Source organism: Ovis canadensis, chromosome 9 (genome assembly GCF_042477335.2).
Source record: "Ovis canadensis isolate MfBH-ARS-UI-01 breed Bighorn chromosome 9, ARS-UI_OviCan_v2, whole genome shotgun sequence".
Lineage (NCBI taxonomy): Eukaryota > Metazoa > Chordata > Mammalia > Artiodactyla > Bovidae > Ovis > Ovis canadensis.
Window position 1 is genome coordinate 15,256,210 of NC_091253.1, and position 15,249 is coordinate 15,271,458.

Consider the following 15,249-nt stretch of genomic DNA (forward strand, 5'->3'; position numbering starts at 1 on the left):
AGTGGCTCAGATGGTAGAGAATCCACCCATTCCAGTATTCTTGCCTGGAGAATCCCATGGACAGAGCGGGCTCCAGTCCATGGGGTCGCACAGGGTCTGACACAACTGAATGACTTTAACTTCACTTTACTCCTTAAGTTGACTGTCTGTGGAGAACAAGTCACTTACTACCAATTTAAAGGTTCTTTTTAAATATTAAAAGCCTTATACCTCTGAGTTCTTCCAACATCAATCAAGTTTTAAACTTATGTAGGAGGAGTAAATATAATTCTTAAAACTGTCTAGAATAATTATTTAACACAAATTGTGGCACAGTTAATATCTAGATTTCAAAATGTCCTATTTTTATAATACTCTGCCACAGATATTTCACCTTAATTGACAGCCAGACAGAGGGTTAAAAAGCATCTGTGGTGTAGCAAAGAAGAGATATGTGAATAGCCTTGGAATATTTAGGAGACTTTACAGAAAGCTGACATCATTTTGTGAAATAAAAAAAGAAGTGTCAAGAAACATCTTCAAATATATAGTGAGGTGACCATAGCAAGCTATCAGGTGTCTTCTGAGAGGACCCACCAGGCACAACCAAAGTTACCTTGGCCAGATCTTTCTGGGGGCGGCTCTAAGATCTCCTGAGAAAGCTATCCCCCCTTTTCCTGTGGACGGGTTCCTGGGAAAGAACAGTGTTCAGAGGTCTGCCGGGTATATCTCGCTCCTGCCCCTCCCCTGGGGACAGTGACTCAGTTCATCTCAGCAGCAGCTAGCAAGAGCATCTCTGCTGGTCCTTGCTCTGAAGACAGCGGGCAATGTCACCATGAAAGTCAGTGCCAGATTTAGAGTCTGCTGGGGAAGAACACGGAGCAATGCTTGGCGGAGCTGCGATTTAGAGGGAGCTCCGGGAGAGAGCTGCACTGCTGGAGACTGGCTCTGTATTTAGCTACAGGCCCCAAATCTTTACCTTTTACGAAGACAGCTTTACCTCTGGGTTGTCTCCCTTACTTTCCAATTTCCGAGGATCATTTATTTGAGATTGTTAGACTAGAAGAGCTTAACTTTTTTTTTTCCCTTTCTGAATCTAATATCAACTATTGTTTCTATTGATTCATAGTTGAACAAATGGCTTTTAAATTACATTAAATTTCATATCATTTCACGAGTAAATGAATGAGCGTTGTCAGTTTCATGTGTATTATACCAGTTCACAGAATAACTACACATAATTAAAGTATTATTTGACCTCTCTGATAGGAAAGAAAATGAACAAACATGGTTAATCATTTCCTATATGTTGAAGGAAAAATATGGACTCTGGTCCCAGATTTCAGTCCTAATGACTTTCTATTGGAATTCTCTAACACTCAAGGGATTGTCACTTAGCCTCAAAATTGTTGCAGAGTTTTACGTTTCCTTGTATTGGATTTAAGGGTCACAGGAGCTGCCCTTGACAGCATTTCACATGTGTGATCTGAAAAAGTGTAACAGCATTTCTTCAGCACAGGAGGAGAAAAAAAGGAAAGGGAGTCACAAACCAGACACCTCCACCCACGCCTTCCCCGGAAGATACTTTGAGCTTCCTGCTGTCCATGTCAAGGCAGAAAACAAAAAGTTTATTTGTGACCTCTTACTTCTTACATTTATTTTAAACCTTTATTCCAGATGTACTCAACTTCTCCTCACCGGTTTAACACTGTTGCAAGCTGGGGCTCTGCGGTCTGAAAGGAGAGAGAAGGGAGCTAGAAAGCCGTGGCTGGATGCTACCTGGCAGACATGCCAGAGTTTGCCAATCTCTGCCATGACCTCTGTGTCTTAACTTGTTCACTGATGCTATCCTGTGAGTCAACCTGGTTTCACCCTCTTGCAAAGCTCCCTGTATGGAGTTGGAGAACCAAAATGTGGATCAAGATGGACAGAAATATTCATGACAGAACTGAAAGTATGCTCCAATCAGAAAAACCGAACTTGGAATGAAAGATAAGACTAACAGTCTGCTGACTAAGAAATGGGATCACTCCTGAGTGCAGGGAGGCTGCTGATATCTGGGAGAAGCTACACAAGGTCCTTGCTTGCTCCTGTCCACCTGCCTATTTAAAGGCATCTCTGTGTTTCCTACCCCTTGTTCGAACTAAAATCCAGCTTTTATTGTGGTACCTTTAGCCATTCTCCCATTTCCAGACACACATTCTGTCTTATTAAAAACTAGACAAACAAAATAAATCTTTAAATGCATTTTTTTGAAGCTTCAATTCAACCTGACAAAGATGAAACTCTTAGCAACCCACCTCACTCTCTTTAACCCAACTCCCCTCTGAGCAAGAACCCTGACCCTCCCCACCCTGAGCTACTCACGCATTTTCTGAAATCTCTTCCTTGTGACATACAGTGGCCTCTTTTCAAGGCCTCTGCTCACCATAAAGAGAAAGCTCTAAAACACCATTTAGTGCTGTGCCCTTAAATGTTGACAGTTCTGTTTTTCTCTTGGTGCCACGGTCAGAGACATTAAAAAAAAAAATCATCCTGATTTCCAGGATCATGTCATCACTTGCTTTATGCCTCCATGGGCCCGAGGTGGTCTCAGAGGAGAAGCAACTCTCTGCAACTCACCACAAGCTTCATTTCTAGGAAGCCGTACGTCCATGACCCTCTCTCGATTTTCCTCCACGTGAAACTTTCACTTTCTTCCTCAGGACACCTTCAGGTTCTGAAGTCTTCTATCACCCGTCCCCTCATCTTCCAAGACCACTGAAGCCCCTGCCCTCCTTCCACAGGGGACTACGATGTACCTTTTTCTGTGGTACACGGGTCCTACCTAATTTCCCTGCAAATCAATCTGGGAGAGTCATGCAACTCTCCATCTGAACTATATTATGTGCAATACACCTCTTTTCAAATTGCCATCAAGTACCACTACTGGTTTCATTTTTTAAAAAAATAATATATTTGGGAGAGAATATTCGTTTTAACTGAGATAGTTAAGGTGGCTTGTCTGCTCCATATATTCACTGTCATATGCTTGTAAATAACTTTGCTCATCTGTATTTTTATGAAAATAATAAGTCAAAATGAGAAGTTAACAGAAAAAAAAAAGGAAGGGGGACTGGGAGTGGGAGAAAGAAAGAAAATCCTGTTCATGTTTATTTTAAGCATTTGCTACAAAATCGCTTCCCAGGTTTGGATGAAGCTTCTGGGACCTCATCTGGTGCAGCCCAGCCCTCCTGCCAGCAGCAGGGAAAGAAGAAAGACGAGCTTGGCCCTGCCACTGAAGCTTCGGAGCGGCCCCAGCATCCTCACACACCGACACGACAAAATGATCCATTTAGGCACTCTCTGTTCCCCCTTCCTTTCAGCGAGAGGGTTTTATTGTAGCTTATTTCGTACCACAGTCTTGTTATTTTCCCCCTCTGCCATCAAGCTGTACGATTGTCTTAGATCCAGGCACAGCCAGAGACAGCAGCCATGAGAAGAATGGGCAGCACCAGGGAAGCGGTTTCCTAGCAACCGAAACTATTTGAAAGCGTTCATGGCTCTGGTGTAGTTAGGCCTTCCATAGCAATGCAGAGAATAGTAAACAGTGGGTATGTCGTTATGTGCTTAATGCAAATGAATTCTAATCAAGAAAGCACACGGAACTCTCCTCCATGCTCTGTGGCGACCTAAATGGGAAGGGAATCCAAAAAAGAGGGGATACATGTAAACATACAGCTGATTCAGTTTGTTGTACATCAGAAACTAACACAACATTGTAAAGCAGCCCTACTCCAATAGAGATTAATACAAAACACTAAGATGGAAAAAAATGATGGGTAAATGAAGGAAACACCTATTTTTTTCTATTTTCTATTTTATCCTTATTATTTTTTATTAGATCCTTATCCTTATTAGGTATGACACATTAGCTTTCAAGATGTGGGTTTCTGAAAGTCATGTGTTGTGATCAGATGGTTTAATTTTTTAAAAATTCTCATTCCCTCTTTGCATTTTCTCTGTTGTCAGAGACATCTGCTAAAGCAATTTAAAAGAGAAAGGGGCTTCAGAAGAAGAAACCATACTTCAAGAATATACATGTTATGAAATTTAAACATTAAGATCTCAGTTTGGAGTCACAACCAACTACTAGGCAAATAATCAATCTGATTTATTTTTTAGAAAAGTGAAATATAATTAAGTTGAGATCATACCAGAATGATCCTTTCTCCTTTCTTTCTTGACTTGTAATAGTTTAGAAAAATTTGACCCATTGAAAGCAGTGGTGCTTTAAAAATGAATGAAGAGACTCCCCCCCGCCCCGCCTTAACATTTAGAATGCCAGTGTTTTACAGTATTTCATTTATTTTCTCCTTCTTAACCTGCAAAGCTCCCTTCCTCCCCTGTGCACACCCACCTGGTTCAGAGAAGACTGTGGAAATAAACATGGGGAAAGCATTTTGAATCATATTGGATGAAACATTAAGGACTAAAGACAACCAAATTATGTTAGCATATACCAAAATACGCAGACACAGAAATATGTTTATTTTTATCCAGCCTCTCTCTACATTGAAGGAAATATTCCTTAGTTTGCTCATATACTTTTTTTGTTTGTTTGTTTTTAAAAACAGCTTTATTGGGATGGGATTTACATATCGTAAATGTCACCCATGTAAGGTGTATAAAGGCTCTTAGTAACCACCCCTAGAATCCAATTTGAAAATATTTTCATCACCCTCAAAAGAAACCCAATGCCCACTGACAGTCGCCCCTTATTTTCTACCAATGTGCACCCCAGCTCTAGGCAACTACTGATGTCCTTTCTTACTATATACTTTTAAGAAAGAAGACGTCCAGGGAATTCCCTGGCTGTCCAGTGGTTAGGACTCTGTGCTTTTACTGCTAAGGGTCCAGGTTTGATGGCTGGTTGGGGAACTAAGACCTTATTAGCCATGTGACACAGTCAAACAAATAAATAAATTAAAAAATAAAAAAATAAACATCTAGCCTAGGTGCTGACACATAGCAAGAACACCATAAATTTTAAAGAAATAAAAAGAACAAAGAGTACATATAAATTATTTTTAATTGTGAAGGAAATGTTTTAAAGTGAAAAAAAGCAGTAGATATAAAATTCCTATCAGATTATCAAGTAGAGTGATAGATCTGAGTCATTACCCAATATTTTACAGGTAGCTACTGAGTTCATTTGCTCTGGTGTGTTTTTATGAAATGTTTGTTCACAGGAGACACTAAGGACATGGAAAGATGCCTTGTTCTCCTGGACTGTGGTTAATGCTAGAGCTGTGTGTCCACACACAGCCAGATAGACACATTGCTAGTGTCTGGCAATACACATTTAGAAGGTCAAACAAACAAACAAACAAAAACTTCTATGAATTCAGTAAGATATGCTTATGATGCATTCTTTGGAATTTGCAAAATTTAAGAGGCTCTTTGGGTTTTCCAGTAACAATTTCCACTGAAGAATTCTGAAAGAGACTTGCCTATAACTGAAATACTCTCTGTGTATTTTAGCAACGTTACAGCGTATTTTTAAGGGTCAGTGTAAAACTACTGAATGTGAAATTTATGATTTCAGTGTTAAAATGAGAGACATGATACTCTGTTATTAATTTATCAACAATAAAATTATTCAATTTGAACTAATCATTGAAAATGCAACAACAGGGCCAAAAGTCCATATTTTGCTTCCTATTAATACAGAAAATATATATTTACAGACACGTATTTAACAGAAGTATTTATATATGATTTAATTTAATTACTCTTAAGAGAGTCACTTGGACAGTAAGGAGATCCAACCAGTCCATCCTAAAGGAAATCAGTCCTGAATATTCATTGGAAGGACTGATGCTGAAGCTGAAACTCCAATACTGTGGAGTTTCAGATGTGAAGAACTGACTCCTTGGAAAAGACCCTGATGCTGGGAAAGATTGAAGGTGGGAGGAGAAGGGGATGATAGACGATGAGATGCTTGGATGGCATCACCGACTCAATAGACATGAGTTTGAGTAAACTCCGGGAGTTGGTGATGGACAGGGAAGCCTGGCGTGCTGCAGTCCATGGGGTCGCAAAGAGTCGGACATGATTGAGCAACTGAAACTGAACTCTTAATTCATGTTTTTGATAATTTTTAATCCAATTAGCAAGTATGGAAAAGTTCTGGTTGAACTGAATTTTTGTGCCAAATATTTTTCTTCATGTAAGCAGCACAAATTTGATAATCAGCCAACAAAATATCTGTCACTTTAAAACCTGAATACTTTGATCATAGCCTAAGGCTTTTTAGAGAGCTTATTCTTGAAGAAAAATAAAGACTTAATTTAGAGATGGGACATTTTCTCCTCTTTAACACCTAAAGTATTAATATCTTCTGAAAATCTTATGCAGATAAATCATGTCTCTTCCTTACAGCCCACATTGTTCACCCTGAATCATCAATCAAAGAAGTACAGTGTCCACACACTTAGAACAATTTTGTTACATAAACATTTTAGAGATAATATTAACACAGAAAACTCTCAGGATAGTGAGAGAGTCAATTCCTAGGCAGACTGATAAGAAGTCCAGGGCCCCCAAGAAGGAGAAAGGGGTTTGGGGCTCTCGAAGTGGAGATGCGGCTGCTTCTGCTGCTGCTAAGTTGCTTTAATCCTGTTCGACTCTGTGCGACCCCATAGGCGGGGGCCCACCAGGCTCCCCGGGAGTGGAGCTAGGGGTCTGGAATTCTCAAGGAGGAGAAAAGGACAAACTTTTTTTTTTTCCCTCTATATTCCTCGCTGCTGCTGCTAAGTCGCTTCAGGCGTGTTCGGCTCCCCCGTCCCTGGGATTCTCCAGAGTCTTAGTCAATTACACAATTCAGTTTAAACTGTACTAGGGATTATAAAACAACAATGTATTGGGCTGGAGGACAGTTTCTCCTTCCTGAAAACCTGACTAATCCTGATATTTTAGAAGGTATTATGGGAGTGGGTCCGGCAGGATCTATTGTTAAATTCTAATCTTGTTATCCGAAAACGTAAACTGTGGGAGTGGGTCTGGTAAAATTTTCACAAACTTGAGACATTCTTTTGATTCATTGTAATAACGAATTAAAAGGTATATAACTCCATTGCTAACACTAGCAAGAGGGTCCTCTTTCTGCCCCCTTTTGGTGTCTATGTCAGAAGCTTTCTCTGTCTCTTTCATACTTTAATAAAACTTTATTACACAAAAGCTCTGAGTGATCAAGCCTTGTCTCTGGCCCTGGATTGAATTCTTCTCCTCTGCAGACCAAGAATCCTGGCATCTTTTTGCGGTTCAGCAATAACCTTTTAATAGTTATGGTCAGAGAAGAACATTTTCATGCGACTTTGGTCTATGAAAAATTCAACACTTAAAATGTTTTTAATGCTGATATTCTAGGTAGTAATTTGTGATGTCCTGGCAACGGTGAGCTAGGTCAGATCTTTTAAATGATGAAATTCCCTTTCCCCTTGAAATGTGAAGTCATTCTTCTGTTTTCCTTGTGTTTCATCATACAATATTACTGGAATATACTTGTGGGTTTATGGCTGACACCTGTATTATACTAAAGGAGCTCAGAAACATTGTTCTCCTCATTTGGTAAATGAGGTAAGAACTTTGCTTACCTTCACACATCACTGTAAAAGCTATGGGATGTGTACTCAGATGCACATGCGCCATTTCGCAATATGCACATCATAATAAAGCTCTCATGAAAGCTAGATAATACAAATGACAATGGATAATCTAGAGCCAGACATCCTGGAATGTGAAGTCAAGTGGGCCTTAGAAAGCATCACTACAAACAAAGCTAGTGGAGGTGATGGAATTCCAGTTGAGCTGTTTCAAATCCTGAAAGATGATGCTGTGAAAGTGCTGCACTCAATATGCCAGCACACTTGGAAAACTCAGTAGTGGCCACAGGACTGGAAAAGGTCAGTTTTCATTTCAAATCCAAAGAAAGGCAATGCCAAAGAATGCTCAAACTACTGCATAATTGCACTCATCTCACCTGCTAGTAAAGTAATGCTCAAAATTCTCCAAGCCAGGCTTCAGCAATATGTGAACTGTGAACTCCCTGATGTTCAAGCTGGTTTTAGAAAAGGCAGAGGAACCAGAGATCAAATTGCCAACATCTGCTGGATCATGGAAAAAGCAAGAGAGTTCCAGAAAAACATCTATTTCTGCTTTATTGACTATGCCAAAGCCTTTGACTGTGTGGATCACAATAAACTGTGGAAAATTCTGAAAGAGATGGGAATACAAGACCACCTAACCTGCCTCTTGAGAAATCTGTATGCAGGTCAGAAAGCAACAGTTAGAACTGGCCATGGAACAACAGACTGGTTCCAAATAGGGAAAGGAGTACGTCAAGGCTGTATATTGTCACCCTGCTTATTTAACTTCTATGCAGAGTACATCATGAGAAATGCTGGACTGGAAGAAAGACAAGCTGGAATCAAGATTGCCGGGAGAAATATCAATAATCTCAGATATGCAAATGATACCACCCTTATGGCAGAAAGTGAAGAGGAGCTAAAAAGCCTCTTGATGAAAGTGAAAGAGGAGAGCGAAAAAGTTGGCTTAAAGCTCAACATTCAGAAAACGAAGATCATGGCATCTGGTCCCATCACTTCATGGGAAATAGATGGGGAAACAGTAGAAACAGTGTCAGACTTTATTTTTTTGGGCTCCAAAATCACTGCAGATGGTGACTGCAGCCATGAAATTAAAAGACGCTTACTCCTTGGAAAGAATGTTATGAGCAACCTAGATAGTATATTCAAAAGCAGAGACATTACTTTGCTGACTAAGGTCCGTCTAGTCAAGGCTATGGTTTTTCCTGTGGTCATATATGGATGTGAGAGTTGGACTGTGAAGAAGGCTGAGAGCCAAAGAATTGATGCTTTTGAACTGTGGTGTTGGAGAAGACTCTTGAGAGTCCCTCGGACTGCAAGGAGATCCAACCAGTCCATTCTGAAGGAGATCAGCCCTGGGATTTCTTTGGAAGGAATGATGCCAAAGCAGAAGCTCCAGTACTTTGACCACCTCACGCGAAGAGTTGACTCATTGGAAAAGGCTCTGATGCTGGGAGGGATTGGGGGCAGGCGGAGAAGGGGATGACCGAGGATGAGACGGCTGGGTGGCATCACCGACTCGATGGATGTCTGAGTGAACTCCGGGAGATGGTGATGGACAGGGAGGCCTGGCGTGCTGCGATTCATGGGGTCACAAAGAGTCGGACACGACTGAGCAACTGAACTGAACCGAACCATCTTCTCAAAGTTACTAGCATGGCACTGTGTCACTGTGTGTTTTAGTCACCACCATCCTCAGAGTAAATGCTAAAATGACTCAGAAACCTTGTAAACACTGTGTCACTGCTTGCAAGCACTCAGAATAATTTTTGCACCAGTTGGAAAACAATATTTTATCCCTAAACAATTTAAGTGTGAACTCCATCACTCATCTGGATAGATTTGGTGCAAGTCAGTCTCAGTACATGAAGGATGACTTCCTTCTCTCAGTGCTACCAGCAAACCTCACCAGAACCTGGAGAAACGCTGTGATTATAGACCTACAGTCCTTGGGGACTGTCCATCATGCTCCACTGTGGCCATTTTTGGGTGTGTGTGTGTGTTTTCTAAGCATCAAATCCATATCGAAATCATCCCTTTTGAGTAACCTTAACCATACCTTAGTACAGAGACAAAAGAATTGCTCATTCATCTTCAAAATTTTCCATCTAAAACAAAATTAGTGAAGTATGAGGAATGGGGTTATGCCGTGTGTAGAAGCTCAAGTTAGGGAACAGCTTTAAGAAACAGCATCATATTATCTTTTACAGACAGGCCGCCCACACTCTTATCTCTACCTGTGATTGTATCATAGCCTCTCTTGGCACCTCTGCTGGTGTTTCTCCTTGCTTGGTGCCATTTGCTTTAATCTGTCATTTTCAGAGTCCAAGGAGTCCCGTTTGCCTTAACCTTTTCCTTGAGCATTGATGCTCCAACAATTGTCTTTGGAGGAGACCGGCTTTAATCTTAAGATCCAGTTATTAAAAGAAAAGATCCTATTTATTAACATGGAAAATACTCTTGTAAGTATCATTCCTCACTCCTGCAAGAAGGATCTTTCTCACCTCTCTTCGAAGAATGCAGTGGACCATGACTATCACAAAGCCTTGTAATGAATCAAACACAGCAAAAAGAATCTGGAACAGGATGGAGCGTTTGTCTGTCATAGCCAGAACCGCAGACATCCACGTCAGAGCCAGAAGGGGCAACACCACACAGGAGCTCCAGAGAGACGCCCTGTTGGAAGAGAAGAAGCGACATTACGTAGCTGCACGTACGCCTCAGGCCATAACCTAATCCCCGCTCAACAAAGCATTCTTGTATGTGGCACCAATATATTAACTTGGAAGCCACAAAGCAGATAAGATTTCACAGTTTTACTTATTTTTTGATAAGCAATCCCACAACAGTTATAAAAGCAGTTGCAAATTACAAACATAAACGTATGTTCTTAGTTCTAATATTAGCGAATATGATTTATTTTCCATCATAGCATTTTCTCACATGCACGGTAAAACATTTGTAACAAGAAGATGTAAATGATTGGGACTAACATGGCATTACTGGCGGTGGTGGCTGATAAAGCTGTTGTTGAAACTACTCCACACTTGGCACATTTGAGCGTCAAACCGCTATGAGGCTCACTCATCTGACTGCAAACAAACAGAACACCCACAAAAAGAACAAAATATTGAATTGTCACCAAAAAAAGTTGCTGCTATAAGTTAGCTTTTAAACATGATTTCATGCAGAAAAGCATATTTATCAAAGAGGAATTCTCTTGGTTGTGTTTAAAGATGCATTTACACTACACATTATTTTTGTAACATTTACCTCTTAATAATATGGCCCTTTGTTACATGCAAAGCATATTTTGATCACTTATACCACAAATGGGCCTTGTATCTACAGGTCAAAGTTGCTCAATACACTGAGTTAAACGTAAGTATGTATTTGTGTGGACATACAGTGAAAACCCTTTATTCAGAACCTTGATAATCAAACAGGTAAGGATTCCTAGTTTCAGAGATTTTCAATGTCATTTACAAGAGGAACATAATATCAATTAAAACCTTCTGAAATACACACAGGTATCTCAGAACTCCAACATAAGGACATACATATTATGAGCCTTTAGTCCTATGAGGAAGATGTAGCCTTTAACCAAACATATTTACATTTTGAAATTTCATTTAGCATCAATGAATTGATCCTATATTTTAGGATGATCTGAATACAGAGATTGATAAATTTGATGAAGTATTAGTTGCTAATAAACAGAGTGACAGTTTAACTTTAATAAGACACATTTAATATAGTTACTAAGTTCAAAACGTTCTTTCTGAACATTTTGTCACAGACATAATATAATAATTTTTAAATGGTATATTCAAGTCTAGAGGATTCTGCGGATAAATTCAGACACATGATGTAGAAAAACTTGACATATTTTTCTTTAGAAAAGAGTATTTTGTAAACAAATGGTTTAACAGAACCTTACCCTCTTAGGAGAAACCAAAATGAGATTATTTGAATCAAACTTCAAAACACCTTGAAATGATCTTCTGTGGTTTCTCATCCATTACCATGTGATGTTTATGTGTAAAATACAGGCTTTCCCTGTATTTCGACATTTTAGGAATCAGTGAACTAAAATGTATTGGAATGGGTGAATTTAATTCAGATGACCATTTTATCTACTACTGTGGGCAAGAATCCCTTAGAAGAAATGGAATGGCTCTCATAGTCAACAAGAGTCTGAAATTCTGTACTTGGGTGCAATCTCAAAAATGACAGAATGATCTCTGTTCGTTTCCATTCAATATCACAGTAATCCAAGTCTATGTATGCCCTGACCAGTAATGCCAAAGAAGCTGAAGTTGAACGGTCCCATGAAGACGTACAAGACCTTCTAGACCTAATAGCAAAAGAAGATGTCCTTTTTATCACAGGGGACTGGAATAAAAAAGGAGAAAGTCAACAGATACCTGGAATAACAGGCAAATTTGGTCTTGGAGTACAGAATGAAGCAGGGCAAAAGCTAACAGAGTTTTGCCAAGAGAACATACTGTCATAGCAAATACCCTCTTCCAATAACACGAGAGGACTCTAAACATGGACATCACTGATATCCATACTGAAATCAGACTCATTATATTCTCTGCAGCCAAAGATGGAGAAGCTCCATACAGTCAGCAAAAACAAGACTGGGAGCTGACTGTGGCTCAGATCATGAACTCCTTATTGCCAAATTCAGACTTCAATTGAAGAAAGTAGGGAAAACCACTAAACCATTCAGGTATGACCTGAATCAAATCCCTTATGATTATACAGTGGAAGTAACAAATCAAATCAAGGGACTAGATCTGCTAGACAGAGTGCCTGATGAACTATGGACGGAGGTTCAAGACATTGTACAGGAGGCAGTGATCTAGACCATCCCCAAGAAAAAAGAAATGCAAAAAGGCAAAATCGTTGTGTGAGGAGGCCTTACAAATAGCTGAGGAAAGAAGAGAAGTGAAAGGAAAAGGAGAAAAGGAAAGATATACCCATTTAATGCAGAGTTCCAAAGAACAGCAAGGAGAGATAAGAAAGCATTCCTCAGCAATCAATGCAAAGAAGTAGAGGACAATAATAAAATGGGAAAGACTAGAGATCTCTTCAAGAAAATTAGAGATACCAAGGGAACATTTCATGCAAAGATGGGCATAATAAAGGACAGAAATGGTATGGAGCTAACAGAAGCAGAAGATATTAAGAAGAGGTGGCAAGAATACACAGAAGATTTTCATGACCCAGATAACTATGATGGTGTGATCACTCACCTAGAGCCAGACATCCTGGAGTGTGAAGTCAAGTGGGCCTTAGGAAGTATCACTATGAACAAAGCTAGTGGAGGTGATGGAATGCCAGTTGAGCTATATCAGATCCTAAAAGGTGATACTATGAAAGTGCTGTACTCAATATGCCAGCAAATTTGGAAAACAGCAGTGGCCACAGGTCTGGAAAAGGTAGTTTTCATTCCAAACCCAAAGAAAGGCAATGCCAAAGAATGTTAAACTACCACAAAATTGCACTCATCTCACATGATAGCAAAGTAATGCTCAAAATTCTCCCAGTGAGGTTTCAATAGTATGTGAACCAAGAACTTACAGATATTCAAGCTGGATTCAGAAAAGGCAGAGGAACCAGAGATCAAATTGCCAACATCTGTTGTATCATAAAAAAGTGAGAGAGCTCCAGAAGAACATCTACTTCTACTTTATTGACTATGCCAAAGCCTTTGACTGTGTGGATCACAGCACACTGTGGAAAATTCTGAAAGAGATGGGAATACCAGACCACCTGATATGCCTCCTGAGGAATCTGTATGCAGGTCAAGAAGCAACAGTTAGAACTGGACATGGAACTATGGACTGGTTCCAAATTGGGGAAGGGGTATGTCAAGGCTTTATATTGTCACCCAGCTTATTTAACTTATATGCAGAGTACATCATGAGAAACGCTGGACTGAATAAAGCACAAGCTGGAATCAAGATTGCCGGGATAAATATCAATAACCTCAGATATGCAGATAACACCACAATTATGGCAGAAAGAGAAGAACTAAAGAGCCTCTTGATGAAAGTTAAAGAGGAGAGTGAAAATGTTAGCTTAAAACTCACATTCAGAAAATTAAGATCATGGCATCTGGTCCCATCACTTCATGGCAAATATATGGGGAAACAGTGGAAACAGTGACAGACTTTATTTTTGGGGGCTCCAAAATCATTGCAGATGGTTACTGCCGCCATGAAATTAAGACACTTGCTCCTTGGAAGAAAAGTTATGATCAACCTAGATAGTATATTCAAAGCAGAGACATTACTTTGCCAACAAAGGTCCATCTAGTCAATGTTCTGGTTTTTCCAGTAGTCATGTATGGATATGAGAGTTGGACTATAAAGAAAGCTGAGCACCAAACAATTTATGCTTTTGAATTGTGGTGTTGGAGAGGACTCCTGAGAGTCCCTTGGACTGCAAGGAGATCCAACCAGTCCATCCTAAAGGAAATCAGTCCTGAATATTCCTTGGAAGGACTGGCGTGGAAGCTGAAACTCTAATACTCTGGCCACCTGATGTGAAGAACTGACTCATTTGAAAAGACCGTGATGCTGGGAAAGATTGAAGGCAGGAGGAGAAGGGGACGACAGAGGATGATATGGTTGGATGGCATCACCGACTCAATGAACATGAGTTTGAGTAAATTCCGGGAGTTGGTGATGGACAGGGAGGCCTGGTGTGCTGCAGTCCATGGGGTCACAAAGAGTTGGACTGAACTGAACTGATCAGGTTTTCCAAGTAGGTTTTTTAAAAGACTAATATTGTGGTGGACCTGTAGTACCATGTTTAAACTAAAAATGGTAAAACAGAGAAAGTGACAAGGGGCTCATAATTCAGAATGTCTGGTTTCTTTTAAAGAGGTGCCTTCATTGGTGAATCGAACTTTGATAAGATGATAAATATGAAAGTTATTAAGGAAGCAGATTTATCAGTAGACCCCATGAGAAAGATCAAAACTCTCAGAGTTAGATGTGGGGGTGGAGAACATGATTCTAAATTATTCACTTTACTAATTCAAAATAGGGCAAAGGTACTAGGCACAAGTATCCAGACTTTTCCAAGGAATAACTAATAACAGTCTACCCAGTTTGGTTCATGAATGGTTCAAGAAGTGGCCAGTGTCTTTGCATCTGCTCCCAGGAGAATGCCTATACCAATATTCTTCACATTATATACTTCATAACAGTAGATAAGAAAGTTCCATTGCAGGAAAAAAGAAAATGAAATATCTTGTTTGAGATGTTCTAAAAAGATACATGTCATTTTATCTTATTCTCACTTTTTCCAAATATCACTTAATATATGTTGATATTTGCAATAAATTCCCCCTTGGTAACTAACTATACTTTATGTATTAGAAAAAAGTTTTTCTAGTTTGGGTATTACAAAACTTGTCAAATTATTATATTATTGTTTTAATATTCATTCACCCATTCTTTTATCAATCTTTATTGAGCATAAACTATTTGCTTGGCAATAATTGATGATGAAAAGAAGAAAGGAGATTAAGAAGTAGGTAAAATGGGGGGAGGAATATGTTGATACAATAGAACATGTCGCTCAGTCATGTCCGACTCTT

General features: G+C 39.6%; 1 protein-coding gene across 1 annotated transcript in view; it reads right to left on the reverse strand.

Moving 5' to 3' along the window:
• ADGRB3 (adhesion G protein-coupled receptor B3) overlaps positions 1–15,249 on the reverse strand; it is an 898,087-nt gene that overhangs the window by 41,510 nt on the left and 841,328 nt on the right. Inside the window, exons 25-26 of the mRNA XM_069599501.1 lie at positions 10,622–10,720; positions 10,133–10,304 (exon numbers count right to left, since the gene is read on the reverse strand). Coding sequence (XP_069455602.1) covers positions 10,133–10,304; positions 10,622–10,720 — 271 coding nt within the window. The remainder of the gene's footprint in view (positions 1–10,132; positions 10,305–10,621; positions 10,721–15,249) is intronic.